Source organism: Mirounga leonina, unplaced genomic scaffold, assembly GCF_011800145.1.
Source record: "Mirounga leonina isolate KUSES-001 unplaced genomic scaffold, KU_Mleo_1.0 Mir_115, whole genome shotgun sequence".
NCBI lineage: Eukaryota > Metazoa > Chordata > Mammalia > Carnivora > Phocidae > Mirounga > Mirounga leonina.
In genome coordinates, this window is record NW_023270268.1 from 37,476,059 (window position 1) to 37,494,589 (window position 18,531).

The 18,531-nt window shown below is 39.0% G+C and overlaps 1 protein-coding gene across 7 annotated transcripts in view; it reads right to left on the reverse strand.

Moving 5' to 3' along the window:
• The window catches only part of GK5 (glycerol kinase 5), a 79,121-nt gene that overhangs the window by 41,336 nt on the left and 19,254 nt on the right, over nt 1-18,531 (reverse strand). For 4 of the 7 annotated variants that reach the window (XM_034996159.1, XM_034996148.1, XM_034996170.1 and 1 more), the window contains 6 exons: nt 14,073-14,166; nt 7,419-7,550; nt 1,978-2,053; nt 934-995; nt 772-845; nt 508-568 (listed from right to left, as the gene is read on the reverse strand). In XM_034996159.1, the coding sequence (XP_034852050.1) occupies nt 508-568; nt 772-845; nt 934-995; nt 1,978-2,053; nt 7,419-7,550; nt 14,073-14,166 (499 nt within the window). Of the gene's footprint in view, nt 1-507; nt 569-771; nt 846-933; nt 996-1,977; nt 2,054-7,418; nt 7,551-13,555; nt 13,707-13,890; nt 14,167-18,531 lie in introns of those variants that run through there. The other 3 variants (XM_034996187.1, XM_034996200.1, XM_034996193.1) reach the window with 3 other exon arrangements.

Consider the following 18,531-nt stretch of genomic DNA (forward strand, 5'->3'; position numbering starts at 1 on the left):
TTTTTTTTTAAAAAAGATTTTTATTGGGCGCCTGGGTGGCTCAGTTGGTTAAGCGACTGCCTTCGGCCCAGGTCATGATCCCGGAGTCCCGGGATTGAGTCCCGCATCGGGCTCCCTGCTCGGCAGGGAGTCTGCTTCTCCCTCTGACCCTCCTGCCTCTCATGCTTTCTGTCTCTCAATCTCTCTCTCTCAAATAAATAAATAAAATAATTTTAAAAAGTTAAGAAAAAAGATTTTTATTTATTTATTTGACAGAGAGAGACAGCGAGAGAGGGAACACAAACAGTGGGAGTGGGGGAGGGAGAAGCAGGCTCCCCACTGAGCAGGGAGCCCAATGTGGGACTCGATCCCAGGACCCTGGGATCATGACCTGAGCCGAAGGCAGACGCTCAGTGACTGAGCCACCCAGGCGCCCCCCTTTCATGTCTCTTAAATCTAATCTCAACTATTCATATACATTATTTAGTTTCTACTATGCATGGAGAAACGCTTGAGTTGTCTACTTACCAAGGCCGCTATTGGTATAGGGACACCAAATAACTCTTCATCCACGGATCCAAAATTATGGCTTCAAAGAAAATTGATTAAGAAGTGAGTCATAGCTCTAGAAATATTAATACTAAAATTCAGCAAACTGATTTTCACATAGACCAAAATGTTATATAATGAACATACAAGGATGTCAGACAAATGATAAAATGCTTTCCCCACTAAGGCAAAATGAATTCAGGGACAATTTTGCTGGTTTCTGTATCTGATGTTCATCATTACCTCGTATCCCTCACAGGAGGCAGGATAAACAGTGGTATCGAAAGCATGGAAGTAAGGAGCCGGTTCCAACACATCTAAGCATAAAAATGTGTCATCAGAAGCCAAGCTAAATTATACAAAAATCAGTGATTCAAAAGGGGGAAAAAAAAAACCCAACTTTACCTTAAAAGGGTCAAATAGTCCAGTTGCACTGGCATTTGAAAAATCCGTGGCAAATACAGAACCTAAATTTACATTGTAAATAATGTATTATCAAGTAGTATTGATCAACAACTGTCCCTAGTTTATAATCTAAACCTTTGTCTGGCCTCAAATTCATTCCAAAATGTATATTTCCAGTGCAAAGTCTCCAAAGCAATTTCCCACTTAATCTTTTTGAACGTTTATAGTTTACAAAAGCACTTTCATATACATTGTCACATCATGATCCCCAGTTTATTTTGTTATTTCTTTTAAAGATTTATTTATTTGAAAGAGAGAGAGCACGGGAGTTGGGGCAGGAACAGAGGGAGAGAATCTCAAGCCGACTCTCCACGGAGCATAGAGACTGACCTCAGGGCTCAATCTCGTGACCCTGAGATCATGACCTGAGCCAAAACCAAGAGTCAGAGCTTAACCAACTGTCACCTAGGCACTCTGATCCCCAGTTTAAAGATAAGGAAAGGGGTTCACAGATGCATTATGATTGCCTATAGTTACCCAGCTGCACAGTGGCAAATTTGTTACCAAACTTGAGTCTTAACACTTTTGAAATTAAGACTGTTCTTCTGCCTTCTGTTTGAGTTCTGATCATAATTTAAAAATCACCCTCCTCTTACAAATCTAAAATTTATCTAGCTTTACTATAACATGTAGTTACTAGGGTACCAAGGTGCAGTATGTTTGGGACAAAGGAAGGAAAAAAAAGTAACTTCCACTTTTTTTAGGTGAATCTTTTCTATCAGTCAAATTTCAGTTACTTAAGATAGATCTACCAGGGGCACCTGGGTGGCTCAGTCGTTGAGCGTCTGCCTTCGGCTCAGGTCATGATCCCAGGGTCCTGGGATCGAGCCCCGCATCGGGCTCCCTGCTCAGCGGGAGGCCTGCTTCTCCCTCTCCCACTCCCCCTGCTTGTGCTCTCTCTCTTGCTGTGTCTCTCTCTGTCAAATAAATAAATAAAATCTTTAAAAAAAAAAAAAAAAGATAGATCTACCAGATCATCTTTACCTTTTGTGAGCTTATGTAATAACCAGGTATCAATAGTCCCAAAGCAGCAATTATCTTCTTCAATTGCTTTTTGCACCTAGAAAACATAACATCACAAAACTGACTCAAAAAGGCTAAATTAGGAAATGCATAATTAAGTGCCAAGATTGTAAATACAATAAAATCCCATTTTTTGATAAGAATGAATATATATGTGTGTGTGTGTGTGTGTATAAACTATTTTTAAAATATACTCCAAACAGTTCTAAGCAATTACTATAAGGTATAAAAGGCTTTAATTTTACAAGAAACATGTGTTACTTTTGTGATGAAAAAACAAAGTAAATATACATATTTTTAATTTAGACATATGGATATGTCTACATAAAGTCTAAAACAGGGGATGGGGCGCCTGGGTGGCTCAGTGGTTAAGCAACTGCCTTCAGCTCAGGTCATGATCCCGGAGTCCTGGGATCAAGTCCCACATCGGGCTCCCTGCTTGGCAGGGAGTCTGCTCCTCCCCCTGACCCTCTTCCCTTTCATGCTTTCTCTATCAAATAAATAAATAAAATCTTTAAAAAAATAAAAAAATAAATAAAACAGGGGGTGGTATACTATGATCACAGTTCAAATCCAACCCACTGCTTATTTCTGTACAGCAAGTTAAGAATGGTGTTTAAATTTTATAATTGATTTTTAAAAAAGAATACCTTGTGACATATGAAAAGTAAATGAAATTCATATTTCAGGGTCCATAGATAAAATGTTACTGGAGCATAGCCATGCTCACCTATTTATGTGTTATTTATGGCTGTTTTCACATTATAGTGGCAGAGTAGTTTTACAAGTCTAAATTATGACTATCTGGCATGTTACAGAAAAAAACGTGCTAACCCTTAGCATAAAGCATGCCAAAGCAAACAAACATATCACAACCTCTTTAAATAGCTAATAGAGACAATGAAATGATTGTTGAGATATCATTATTATTTTTTTTAATTTAATTTTATTTTTTTTAAGATTTTTATTTATTTGACAGAGAGAGACACAGTGAGAGAGGGAACACAAGCAGGGGGAGTGAGAGAGGGAGCCCGATGAGGGGCTCAATCCCAGGACCCTAGGATCATGACCTGAGCTGAAGGCAGACTCTTAATGACTGAGCCACCCAGGCGTCTCCATTATTATTTTTTAAAATAGGCTCTACACCCAACGTTGGGGGCAAAGTCACGACCCGAGCGTAAGTGTTGCATGCTTACCAACTGAGTAATATCCCAAGGCGCCCTGATATATTACTAACATAGTGGAAACAACGCCCTACATCATTTTTCACCACCTCTCCAACTCTTATTTGTCCTTCAAGACTAGTAGTTCCTGGATTTGCCCAAGCCAACACTCAATGGGAATCTTCCAGATAGCCCTTATCTCACGTCATTACCTCCCTGTTAGACCCTAAGCTCCTTAAGAGCAGAAACTAAATTATAAGCCCAACACCAAGGAGGGTTCCTGCCATATAGCAGATGCTTAAAACATATCTCCTAAAGACAAAAAGAACAGCAAATGAATATATTTAAGGATGAATTCTATTTCAACAGTAGAAAAGATCAATAAAATGAAAACACATGACATAAGTTCCAAAAAAGAAGTCATTGTAGATTATTTATAACAAATATTTTGAAGATTCCATTCAAGCTTTATATCACTTACATAGGGAGTGCTTAAAGTAATATTACTTTATTTCAAACTCTTTTTAAATTTAGAAATTGTGATTCTAAAATTTGTTCCAGATTAGAGAAAGGTTAATCTGTACTTCAGTAAGCAGCAACAATGCCTGACAAGTAGTAAGTTCATCTGTTCATTCAAAAAACGTTTGACAGCCAGGTCCTCTGATAGGGAGTAGGTCCATACGAGGCTACAAAGACAGAGTCAGTATTAGGGCTCAGATTAGGATCAAGGTCAATCCTCCTTGCTTTGGGTTAAGACTCCAAATGGCTCTACCCTATGAGTAAGGGTAAGCTAGAAAGACAGGCTCTCATAGGAAATGCAGCTCAGTTTTGAATCACCTCAATCATTAAACTAGATTGCTGTAATCCTGGTGCCTAGAAGAATGGAAGAAACAAACATAATTCCTGTCCAGAGCAAGATAGTGTTAATGTTAAGGCTCTCAATTTCTACACATAATTTTGCAAATACAATGTCTAGCTGATATACATACACATGCATACAAGTAAGTAACCAAGCTCATCAAACACATCAAGTTGTATATACTAAATATTTTCAGCTTTTTGTATGTTAATCATACATCAAGTAGTTTAAATTAAAAAGAAATTAAATAATCAGGCATCTAAGGAAACAAGAGAACATGAAAAAGAAAAGAGAGAGAGAAAGACAGAGCCCATGAGGCTACAGATATTAGAATTAATAGTCATGCACTATATCCTAGAAGTCCTTGTCAATGTTTAAGAAGAAAAGGAAAGAAAAGTCATATTTCTACACCATATTGTTATGTTAGGGAATTACAAATTAAATCAATGAGATACTACTTCATACCTATTAGAATGGCTAAAATCCAAAACCCTGATATCAAACATTAGCAAGGATGTGGAGCAACAGGAACTCTCATTCATTGTTGGTAGAAATGTAAAATGGTCTACCCACTTTGGAAGACAGTTTGGCATTTTCTAACAAAGCTAACCATAGTCTTATCATCTGATCCAGCAACTGCACACCTAGGTATTTACCCAAAATAGCTGAAATTTATGTTTATACAAAAATCTGTATACAGGGATGCCTGGGTGGCTCAGTCGGTTAAGTGGCTGCCTTCAGCTCAGGTCATGATCCTAAGGTCCTGGGATGGAGCCCCACATTGGGCTCCCTGCTCAGTGGGGAGCCTGCTTCTCCCTCTGCCTGCTGCCTGCTTCTCCCTCTGCTTGTGCTCACTCTCTCTCTCTGATTAAACACACATACATACACACACACACACAAACCTGTACACAAATGTTTATAGCAACTTTATTTGTAAGTGCCAAAAATTAGAAGCAACAATATGTCCTCCAACAAGTGATCAGATAAACGAAACACATCTAGACAAAGAAATACTAATCAGTGATAAAAAGAAATGCATTACTAAGCAATAAAAAGACATGGAAAAACCATTGTTTTGTTGATTTTTTCAACTGTTTTTTCTATTCTGTATTTCATTAATTTTCACACTAATCTTTACATTTCTTCCCTTCTGCTACTGTGGGTTCAGTTTGCTACCTTTTGTCAGTGTCTTAAGTTAGAATGTTAGATGCTTTGTTAATATAATTTCTATATGTAATATAGTCTGGCTATAAATTTCTTTTTTTTAATATGTTTTAAAAAGATTTTATTTATTTATTTGACAGAGAGAGACACAGCGAGAGAGGGAACACAAGCAGGAGGAGTGGGAGAGGGAGAAGCAGGCTTCCTGCGGAGCAGAGAGCCCGATGCAGGACTTGATCCCAGGATCCTGGGATCATGACATGAGCCAAAGGCAAATGCTTAACGACTGAGCCACCCAGGCGCCCCGTATAAATTTCTATCTAAACACTGATCTTGCCGCAACACATGATTTGGCATACTGTGTTTTCATTTTCATTCATCTCAAAGTATTTTCTAATTTCTCTTAGGATTTCTTCTTTTACCCACTGGTTATTTAAAAGGACAGTTTGATTTCCATTTATTTTTGAACTTACCAAATTTCTTTCTGCTAATTCTTTCTTTTTATTTTTAAGGATTTTATTTTTAAGTAATCTCTATACCCAATGTGGGGCTTGAACTCACAACCCTGAGATCAAGAGTTACATGCTTGGGGCGCCTGGGTGGCTCAGTCGTTAAGTGTCTGCCTTCGGCTCACGTCATGATTCCAGAGTCCTGGGATCGAGCCCTGCATCGGGCTCCCTGCTCAGCGGGGAGTCTGCTTCTCCCTCTCCCACTCCCCCTGCTTGTGTTCCGTCTCTTGCTGTGTCTCTCCCTGTCAAATAAATAAATAAAATCTTAAATTTAAAAAAAAGTCACATGCTCTACTGACTGAGCCAGTCAGCCGCCCCATCTTTCTGTTAATTATTTTTAATTTCATTCTTTTGTTATCAGAGAAATACTTGTATGATTTCAGTCCTTTTAAATTTATTGAAGATTGTATTATGGTGTAGCATGTGATGTATCCTGGAGAAAGTTCCATGAGCACTTAAGAATGTATATTCTGGGGGCACTTGGGTGGCTCAGTCAGTTAAGTGTCTGCCTTTGGTCCAGGTCAGGGTCCTGAGATGGAGTCCCTCATCACATCAGGATCCCTGCTCAGCAGGGAGTCTGCTTCTCCCTCTCCCTCCTCTTACACCCTCTCAAATAAATAAATCTTTAAAAAAGTAAATGAAATGTTTCTCCTGTAGATGGCATACAGGTGAATTTTCTTTTTTTATTACCCAATCTAAAATCACAATGAGAGATCACTATTTACCTACCAAAATGGCTAAAATTAAAAAACAAACCCTGATAATACCAATTATGATGGTACATGAAATACGAAGTCCTCTCACTGACTGATGGTGGGTATGTAAATTATCAAAAACTGTGGGAAATTTTTTTACATTACCCACTAAAAGTGAAAAATAAAAAAAATATATATATACACATTCATGCCCTAAAAATTCCATTCCCATATATAGATACAGCAGAAATGCCTTTATATATACCCCAAAAGACAGCATTATTCATAATAGCCCCAAACTAGAAATAACTCACATGTACATGAACAGAATGGATAAATGGATAGTGATAAAATCATACATTGAACACTAAATAGCAATGAAAATATAAGAAAATTAATTTACACGTTTATACAAAATTCAAAAAAATTCAGGTAAAACTATAGTATTGAGAAAAAAAACACAAGTTAAAAAGTAAAATTGGAAAGAAAATGTGAGGGGCGCCTGGGTGGCTCAGTTGGTTAAGCGACTGCCTTCGGCTCGGGTCATGATCCTGGAGTCCCGCATCGGGCTCCCTGCTCGGCAGGGAGTCTGCTTCTCCCTCTGACCCTTCTCCCTCTCATGCTCTCTGTCTCTCATTCTCTCTCTCTCAAATTAAAAAAAAAAAAAAAAAATCTTTAAAAAAAAGAAAAGAAAATGTGATACACAGTATCGCAATGTTCTATTTCTTGATTCAAGTAGTGTTACACAGATGTTTGCTCCACAATGTATCACTGAGTGGTAAATTTTTGTTTTGTTCAGTTTTCTGTATGTGTTATGACTTACAATAAAAAGGTTTAAAAAAACAGAGTAAAGATTCCTGTACTCCATCCCAATATGTAGTGGATAGTTAATTTTCCCTCAGATAAGCAAATTACTATCTTTATTCCTTTACTTTTTTCTTCCCTGTAGTCTACACACACACACACACACACACACACACACACACACACTCTCTCTCTCTCTCTCTTTCCTTACCTCAACCAGGTTCTGTAAAATCCAGGCCAGTCTCAAAGAAACATGCTGGTTTGTGAAACTGAACAAACTGACGGCTAAAAATCGTTTACTTCTAGTGAAAAAGTGCAGCACTCGGCAGGAACTCTGGAATAGCTATTAAAAAAAAAGATACTTTAGGAAAACGCATTTAATGGTGTTTGATATTTCTATATTAATTCTACACACATGAAAACAAACCCAATAACAAACAAATAATTCAACTACTTACAGTGTTTTTAGCACTTAAGAAAAGTAAAGCAGTATTACCCTAAGTGGACAATTTTTTTTTTTTAAAGATTTTATTTATTTATTTGAGAGAGAGAGAGAGAGCACATGAGAGGGAGGGAGGGTCAGAGGGAGAAGCAGACTCCCTGCCGAGCAGGGAGCCTGATGCGGGACTCGATCCCGGGACTCCAGGACCATGACCTGAGCCGAAGGCAGTCGCCCAACCAACTGAGCCACCCAGGCGCCCCTAAGTGGACAATTTTTAATATATGTATTCTAATCTTTTTTTTTTAATTAATTAATTTATTTATTTGAGAGAGAGAGAGAGAGAAACAGCATGAGAGGGGATAGGGTCAGAGGGAGAAGCAAGCTCCCCGCTGAGCCGGGAGCCCGATGTGGGACTCGATCCCAGGACTCCGGGATCATGACCTGAGCCGAAGGCAGTCGCTTAACCAACTGAGCCACCCAGGCACCCTTAACATATGTATTCTAACACATGAAATGTAACGCATCTACTATGACCTTCTTTAGCAAACACAAGAAGCTCAAGATAAAGTCTTTTAAAATAAAAGGTAGAGAGTCAAGGAAGAAGGCTATATTCTGGTTAGAAATATATTTTTAATGAAGTTAGTATTAAACCATAAGGGAAACTCCCCCACATCTTAAGTACCTGAAATTTGGGATGTATGATTTCATTTAATACTATCTATACTTATCTAAATCAAAGATGAAATATATATAGTTTAAAATTTACTTCTTAGTAAGAAAAATCTTTAATTAAAACGAAAAAGCCTTGGGGCGCCTGGGTGGCTCAGTCGTTAAGCGTCTGCCTTCGGCTAAGGTCATGATCCCAGGGTCCTGGGATCGAGCCCCGCATCGAGCTCCCTGCTCCGCGGGAAGTCTGCTTCTCCCTCTCCCACTCCCCCTGCTTGTGTTCCCTCTCTCGCTGTGTATCTCTCTGTCAAATAAATAAATAAAATCTTTAAAAAAAATAAATAAATAAAAAGAAAAAGCCTTTCATAGAAAACTAGCTTTGAGTTTTAAGGTTTGTCATTGAAAAAAACCAAAAACCAAAAAACAAAAACTTTATCCTGCCACCTACTACAAGAATGCAGATGAACAATTCAGCTTCTGAAACTAATGTTTTACAAAATATTCACTTGCATTTTTTTCCCTCTGTTATTGCACACCCCTCCCCTAAAAATATATATTTAAAGGGGCTCTGAGTGGCTTTGTCAGTTAAGCATCCATCTCGATTTTGGCTCAGGTCATGATCTCAGGGTTGTGAGATCAAGCCTTGCATCAGGCTCCATGCTGGGTGTGGAGCCTACTTAAGATTTTCTCTCTCTGGGGCCCCTGGGTGGCTCAGTCACTTACGCATCTGCCTTCGGCTCAGGCCATGATCCCGGGGTTCTGAGATCGAGTCCCGCATTGGGCTCCCTGCTCAGCAGAAAGCCTGCTTCTCCCTCTGCCTGCCTCTCTGCCTACTTGTGCTCTCTCTTTCTGTCAAATAAATAAAATCTTAAAAAAAAAAAGATTCTCTCTCTCCCTCTCCCTCTGCCCCTCCCTCCCCACTCACACGCACATGAGCTTTCTCTTTCTCTAAAACATTTAAAAATATATATATGTAGGGATGCCTGGGTGGCTCAGATGGTTAAGCATCTGCCTTCAGCTCAGGTCATGATCCCAGGGTCCTGGGATCGACTCCCACATCGGGCTCTGTGCTTAGCAGGGAGCCTGCTTCTCCCTCTCCCTCTGCCTGCCTGTCTGCCTACTTGTGATCTCTCTCTCTCTCTCTGTCAAATAAATAAATAAAATCTTAAAAAAATTTAAAAATATATATATGTATATATTTAACGATTTTGGTTTATTTATTAAAATAGTAAATGCAACAATCAAGAAAATGTATAGACTCAATTCTCTCTACATTTCAGTCTTGTCCCCTTTTTTGGAACAATGAGCCCCATTTTAATTTTTTTTTTCCTTTTCATTTTGGTGAGAGCATTTAAGTTCTACTCTTAGCAAATCTCAACTATTTTTTTTTTTTTTTGAGACAGAGAGAACGAGAGAGAGCGAGCATATGAGAGGGGGGAGGGTCAGAGGGAGAAGCAGGTTCCTTGCTGAGCAGGGAGCCCGATGCGGGACTCGATCCAGGGACTCCAGGATCATGACCTGAGCCGAAGGCAGTCGCCCAACCAACTGAGCCACCCAGGCGCCCAAATCTCAACTATATAATACAGTGTTATCAGCTATGGTCATCATGTTATACATTAGATCCTCAGACCTTATTCATCTTATAACTGGAAGTTTATACCCTTCAAACCTTCTGTGTTTCTTTATATTTTGCACTGTTTATTAAAAAATAAGAGTTTCTGAAAGTATATAAAATGACCACCCATAATCCTTCTGCTGTGTTATATGATAAGAATGCTTCAAACTGAAAGAGGTTCTTCCTTCCTAAGAACACTATACTTTCTTCTATTAAAAAAATTACATTTAATATCCTTCAGTGATCTTCTATTAAAATACAGATACCTGGGGGAAGCATACAAAAAGTATGAAGAGTTCTTACACCTGCACTTTTAATCAACATATGAACAATTAACATTTTGTTTTTACATTTAACAAATATTTATTGAGGGCGCCTGGGTGGCTCAGTTGGTTAAGCGACTGCCTTCAGCTCAGGTCATGGTCCCGGAGTCCTGGGATCGAGTCCCACATCGGGCTCCCGGCTCAGCGGGGAGCCTGCTTCTCCCTCTGACCCTCTCCCCTCTCATGCTGTTTCTCTCTCTCTCTCAAATAAATAAATAAATAAAATCTTTAAAAAAACAAAAACAAAAACAAAAACAAATATTTATTGAGTACCTTCTATGTACCAAGGACTGTGCTAGGCCTTGAGAAAGCAGAATGAACAATATAGGCAGAATCTCTGCCTTCTTGAAATTTACATTCTAGTGGGAAGAGACAGACAAGTAATCAAGTCAATAAGTGAAATAATCTAAAAAGACAATGAATGTAAAATAAACCAATATTAAATGTGCCACCAAAAAAGGGAAAGAAATCCTGCTATTTAAATTGTGATATAATGCTAAGATATAATTGATGGTTAAAATGATTTTAAAAAATTAATGGTTAAAAATACATCCTGCTTGGGGTGCCTGGCTGGCTCAGTCGGTAGAGCACGCAACTCTTGATCTTGGGGTTGTGAGTTCATGCCCCACACTGGGTGGAGAGATACTTAAAAATAAATCCTTTAAAAAAAAAAAAAAAACCCTAAAAAAACCCAAACAAACAAAAAAATCCTTCTTAAAAAATCACCCTTTTGAAATTGGAAAAAAGAAATGTATGTCTTATAATTCATACATTGCTGGTGAGAATGTAAATGATGCAGCTACTCTGGAAAAAGACTGACAGTTTCTTATAAAACAAAACATGCAATTACCATTTGACCTAGCAATTAATTGTACCCCTGGGGTATTATCCTAGAGAAATGAAAACTTATGTTCACATAAAATTCTGTACACAGATTTTCAAAACAGCTCTATTTGTAATAGCCAAAAACTGGAATTTGCACAGATGTCCTTAAACAGGTGATGCATATGTACCACTGAATACAACTCAGCAATAAAAAGAAACAAGCTATTGATACTCGTACAACTTGGATTCTCCAGGGAATTACACTAAGTGAAAAAAGCAAACCCCATGCATCACTCTACGTATATAATATTTTTGAAGTGAGAAAAAATATTTAATGGAGGACAGATTGGTGGTTGCAAGGAGCGAGGGATGGGAAGAGCGTGGGGAGTGCACAGAAGAGAGAGGATGTGGTTATAAAAGAGCAACATGAGGGACCCTTGTAATGAAGGTACTATTCAGCATCTTGATTCTGGTGGTGGATACATGAACATAGGAAAAAAACTGTACAGAAATGATAACACACACATACGCAAGTACAAGTGAAACTGGGGAAATCTGAATAAGATCTATAGATTGTATTAATGTCAATATCCTGGTTGTGACAGTATAGTATAGTTTTGTAAAATGTTACCATTGAGAGAAACTGCAAAGCCTATAAGGGATCCCTGTATTATTTCTTACAACTGCATGTGAATCTATAATTACCTCAATTAAAATTTCAATAAAAAAAAATGTATGTCTCAAAATCTTTGAAATGGGGGCGCCTGGGTGGCTCAGTTGGTTAAGCGACTGCCTTCGGCTCAGGTCATGATCCTGGAGTCCCGGGATCGAGTCCCACATCGGGCTCCCTGCTCAGCAGGGAGTCTGCTTCTCCCTCTGACCCTCCTCCCTCTCATGCTCTCTGTCTCTCATTGTCTCTCTGCAAATAAATAAAATCTTAAAAAAAAAAAAAAAAATCTTTGAAATGTTCTAAGTCCCGTGAAAGAAAGGACAGTATGGTAGAGACTGGATAGAGAAGTGTGGACATGCTACTCTATAAATGGGATGGCAGGAAAGGGTCACACAGAGGAGATGGCATATGAGCTGCACCCGGGAAGATGAGAAGAATCCAGTCATGATGGCGGAGAGAGCCCCCTGAGGGTACGAAGGCCTTAAGGTAAGAGAGAGCTTCGGTGCTATAAGAACAAGACCACCCTGACAAAGCTGGAGCTGAATCCTTAGCAGCTTCAGGGAGGAAGGGTCTGGGAAGAGGTCAGAGCTGTAGACAGGGCCAATCCATGGTAAGGAGTTGGGATTTTATGCGAAAAGCAAAGAGAAGCCTTTTAGCAACCATTAAGAAAGAATCAGAACAAGAGTGAGAGGAAGCATGGGTGCTGGAAGAACCAGAGGAAAACAATGGTGCCAGGAGACTGCCAACACACATCAAATACTTCACCAGTTTGCTTGGAGCTAGCACTGGCTAAATGAATGACTTTGGTTTCATCTCTGGCATATACACCCTCAACAATTCCATAAGCCTCAATCACTAACCCATGAGCATCCAGCATAGGGGTGCCTGGCTGGCTCAGACGGTAGAGCATGCAACTATTGATCTTGGGCTTTTAAGTTTGAGCCCTATGTAGAGATTACTTAAAAATAAATCCTTAAAAAAGAAAAAAAGCATCCAGTATAGGATGAGTGCAGAGTAGGAACGGTTCTCTCAGTGTCAAGACAGGCCCTGGAATCATGTGTGCTAAACTCCAAGAGTCTGTGTACATTTTTCTCCTAAGAGAAGCCAAAGCTTACATCATGCGCATGCTCAATATCAAGTAGATGAAGTGCTTTAAAGACCGAGTTTTGTGCTTGAAGTCAGTTTTACATTTGAGACTTGGGGTTTGTCCTACAGAAGTAAATGTTTTCAAAGTCAAAACTTATTTTTAAAGGAATAAAAGTTTTGAATACCTCACTGACTAATCTAAGAAATGTTTGGTGAATTGACCTATTAAAAACTAAAATTATCCATTAAGATACAGAATTACACATTATAAATAGTATAATTTTAAATTATACCATTCAAAGTTCATGACATTTCCTTATAATTATTTTTGACTCCTTAATTTCTCTTTCCTGTAAACAGCACCTCTCAGTTCTCAGCCTTACGAGTTATTAAAGCAAGGTGCATTTTCGTATATTAAACTAACAAAAGAAAAACCAATGTGGGTGAGATTATGGCAAAAGTGTCTTCCACTCATGCATATATTCCATAATATCTTCATGTTTGTTTTCATCTAAAATTAATGTCTCCAAATAGTTTTGGAGTAAAACCGATGCTCCAGATACTCCCTGAAGCACCATCTGCCACAGGCACTCTATGCTGAGGAGGCATTTAGCTGTGCGGCATTCGAACACGTACTATTGCAATATGCAACAGGGAATGCGCAGTGTTGATTATAACATCACATACTGCAGGTTTGGCCACGTTTAGAAAATTGTCTTACCCTCTGACTCAGCAATCCCACACGTACGCTGCCACCACCACTGCTGACATCGTCATGGTCACCAGCTTTGTCATTTGCGACCACTGTGGTAGGCATCAGGTTAAGAGCTCGTGGCAGTCTGCTAGTTATCCATCTCGATATCCATTCTCCACTTTATTTATAACAAAAGAGGATGAAATTTGGACATTTCTGTATTTTTTCTGGACATAGTCTGCATCTTGTCTATTTCTCCAAGAATGGCAACATGAATTATCTCACTCTCGTGAGAATATCTGGTCCATCCTAAACCTCCTCGGGGTTTCCTGAAGTGTAATTAATTAAGTACTTGAGTCTACCTCATATGCTTTTGGGTGACTGTTATGGAGTTTCACTGATGTGAGGAGCGTGCGTATGTGTATTCTCTTCTCAACGTCCTGAAACAATACAGGTGGGAGATTATACACTTAAGCCTACAGTTAAGGGACATCTACAGGGAAAATAGTAACATCCAAACCACAGAAGATAAGAAAAAGATTACCTTCATTATGAGGGAATTATTCCAAGACTTTATAAGTTCAACAGCTCTTAGGTCTTGCCAACTAATGAAGTTGTGAAAATGATTTCCCGTTTTCCTAAGAATGACAGAAACAGTATTTTGAGACTCACTATAAATCAGAGGCTATACTAAATAAAAGATCTGCCATAACAGAAAACAAAATTAGAGGCATACTGGAATCTCAAAGTATGATTTAATTAGATGGGGCTTGCTGAATGACTTTTTATTTTATAAATTGAATACATTTTGTAACAATTATAATATGATGCATAGGACGAAATTCTAGACCAAATTCTAACGGAAAATATATACTTTTTAAAGCAGTACAATGTGCACACTTCTAAAACAAAACAAATTTAAGAAAAGGCCTTTAAAGACATGCTTTTACACTTTAAAAAACAAGAAGCCAATGCTTTCCCCCTTCGTTGTACCTGATACACACAATCAAATCAAAACCTCTGTACCTACAGAAGAGCTGAAATATTGCCTAAACCTATTTCTACATCTCTCAACTTTATGACTGGCTTAGCCACTGGCAACCTACCAGGCTTATCAAAATGTGTCCAATAAAAAGAAATTTAACAATCTCTGGGTCAAGATTGCAATATAAGTACAGAACTAAGAAATATAGTAGAAATAAATCATTTCCCTTTTTGGCTCCTGCAGATTCGACCACAGACATCTACTAATCTTCGACATCCAACTCAGACTCGCTTTCTAACCCTGTTTCCAGGTGCCCTCCTGTGTGGGTTCACCATGTTCAATTCTGTAGACTGTCCTTTTCCACACTTCTTAAGCAGTCCACACTCAAGGGCATGTCCTCAACTTTACGAACCTGGAAACATTCTACTCCTGAAATTCTAACATTCCAATATATTAGTCAACACCTCTTGCCATTATTCCAGTTCTCTCAATTTTACTCTCTAAATGCCTTCCCTTCAACCTCACTGCAGCCTTTAATCCCTCAAACATTCCCTATTCTTCCTACCAGCCTCTCCCAGGCTTCCTTCCTTTCCTGCATCCCGTGACCTATCATACGCTCTACCCCTTGACTTCTCTCTCTTTTTAAAAATTATGGTAAAATACACATAACATGAAATTTGCCATTTTAAGCATGTTGAAGTGCACAGCTCAGTAGCATTAAGTACAGTTCACAATGTTCTATGTTACCATTACCATTATTTCCTAACATTTGGGTTGTTTCCAGCTTCTTGCCACTGTGAATAATGCTGCTATAAACACTGCTGTACCTGTTTGAGTCCCTGTTTCCACTCCCTTTGGGCATATACTTAGGATCAGAATTGCTGGGTCACGTGGTAAGTCTACTTTTTGAAGAACTGCCGAACTTTTTCCCACAGTTGGCTGCACCATTTTACATCCCCACCACCAGTATACAAGAGTTCCAGTGTTTCCACATCCTCGCCAACACTTGTAATTCTCCATTTTTTTAATTACAGCCATCCTGGTGGGTGTGAAGTGATACCTCATTGTGGTTTTGATATATGCTTCCCCAATGGCTAATGATATTGTACATCTTTCCATGTGCTTATTGACTATTTGTATATTATTCCAGTCCTCTGTCCATTTATGAATTGGGTTATTTGGTTTTTTGCTGTTGAGTTGTAGGAGTTCTTTATATATTCTAAATATTAATTCTTTATCAAATACATGACTTGCAAATAAATATTTTCTACCATTATGTGAGTTTTTCTTTTTACTCTCTTCATCGTGTCCTCCCTCCCCCCATTTTTCACCTCTATTAATGAGAATCACAGCATTCACCTACATCATGAACGTTTCACTTCTTTTTCCTTCAGTGATCCAAACTGTCACCATTATCATTAGTACAAATCAGAGAAATGATTTTCCTATTTTCCTATAGATGAAATTACAAACCAAACACACCAAGATGCACACCAAGATACACGCCTTCCATATTACATGCTGCAGTCAGTTTCCAGAAATCTTACAGCACATTTAAGATATCGATGACTATAAATTTTTCCAGACACATTTTTAAAATGCAAATTGCAGGGCACCTGGCTGGCTCAGTTGGTTAAGCGACTGCCTTCGGCTCAGGTCATGATCCTGGAGTCCCGGGATCGAGTCCTGCATCGGGCTCTCTGCTCGGCAGGGAGCCTGCTTCTCCCTCTGACCCTCCCCCCTCTCATGTGCTCTCTCTCTCTCTCATTCTCTCTGTCTCAAATAAATAAATAAAATCTTTAAAAAAAAATGCAAATTGCACATTCTGTCAAAATAATTTCAACATGGCTTTATTTCTTGTTATTTATGATTAAATTTAGGGCAATTTTTATACTTTGGGGAATTCAGTAGTTAAGAAAATTAAAGAAGGGGCGCCTGGGTGGCTCATTCATTAAGCGTCTGCCTTCGGCTCAGGTCATGATCCCAGGGTCCTGGGATCGAGCCCCGAATCGGGCTCCCTGCTCAGCTGGAAGCCTGCTTCTCCCTCTCCCACTCCCCCTGCTTGTGTTCTTTCTCTTGCTGTCTCTCTCTGTCAAATAAATAAATAAAATCTTTAAAAAAAAAGAAAATTAAAGAAAAATTGTCAAAAATATGAAAATATCTTAATAGTGTTTTCTGATGCATATAAGTTTCTGATATTGATGAAGTTCAACTTATCTATTTTTGTTTTGTTTTGTTAGCTGTGCTTTTGGTGCCATTTAAGAAATCAATCTTACATCCACAGCCATGAAAATTTTCCTGTATGCTTTCTTCTAAGAGTTTCATAGTCTTGGGCACATGGGTGGCTCAGTCATTAAGCGTCTGCCTTCAGCTCAGGTCATGGTCCCAGTGTCCTGGGATCGAGTCCCACATCAGGCTCCCTGCTTGGCGGGAAGCCTGCTTCTCCCTCTCCCACTCCCTCTGCTCATGTTCTCTCTCTCGCTGTGTCTCTCTCAAATAAATAAATAAATAAAATCTTCACCAAAAAAAAGAGTTTTGTATCCTTATCTTTTAAATTTAGTCTTCAATTCATTTTTTAAGTTAATTTTTGTATATGATGTAAGGTAAGGGTCCACATGCATATTTTGCATATGGACATCCAGTTTTCTCAGCATCATTTGTTGAAAAGATGGTTCTTTCTGCATTGCCTGGTCTTGGCAGCCTTGTCAAAAATCAATTGACCATTGTATTTGTTTCCTTAGGCTGACATAACAAAGCACCACAGACTATGTGGCTTAAGACAATAGCAGTTTATTGTCTCATAGTTCTGGAGGCTAGACATCCAAAATCATGGTGTTGCCAGGGCCAACTCCCTCTGAAACCTGTAAGGGAATCCTTCCTTGCCTCATCCTAAGTTTCTGGTGGTCTGCAGCAATCTTTGGCATTCCTTGACTCATAGGTGCATCACTCCGACCCTCCTCCTCCTCCACAGGGCATTCTCTGTGTGTCTGTCTTCATGTGGCCATCTTTGTATGAGGACACTAGTCATACTGAATTACAAATCCACCCTACTGATTATGACCTCATCCTAATTTAAGTAATTACATCCACAGTGACCCTATTTCCTAAGGCCAAATTTTGACGTGCTGCTGTTGCTTCTGTTGGGTTATTTCCCCCAAATCTCCCTCACTCCTAAGTGTGAGATTACTGAGTCAAAAGGTAAGACAATTTCCAGCTCCTCACATGTGGCCAAACCTGAAATATTTGATGTTATAACCAATACTGCATATTGACTACTGTAATACTTTTTCTTTTTTTTATTTTATTTTTTTTAAGATTTTATTTATTCATTTGAGACACAGAGTTAGAGAGAGAGCATGAGCAGGGGGAGAGGCAGAGGGAGAGGAAGAAGCAGACTCCCCGCTGAGCCAGGAGCCCGACATGGGGCTCGATCCCAGGACCCTGGGATCATGACCCGAGCCGAAGGCAGACGCTTAACCATCTGAGCCACCCAGGCGCCCCATGACTACTATAATACTTTTAATGCCTTCTCAGCTACAGTGCCTATATCAGATGGTGCTTTGGGGCGTGTCTGGAGCATTGGATATACTTGATAACTATTTGGAGACATTAATTTTATATGAAAACAAATATATTATAAAATAAGATAGTAAGGCATAAGTGAAACACTTCTGCCATAATCTCACCCAGACTGATTTTTCTTTTTGTTAGTTTAATATATAAAAATGCACCTTGGGGTGCCTGGGTGGCTCAGTCAGTTAAGCGTCTGCCTTTGGCTCAGGTCGTGATCCCAGGGTCCTGGGATGGAGTCCCGCATCAGGCTCCATGCTAAGCAGGGAGCCTGCTTCTTCCTCTCCCCGCTTCTCGTGCTCTCTCTTGCTATCTCTCTCTCTCTCAAATAAGTAAATAAAATCTTTAAAAAAAAAAATTAAAAAGTAAAAATAAAAATGCACCTTGCTTAATAACTTATAAGGCTGAGAACTGAGAGGTGCTGTTTATAGGAAAGAGACAGTAATTA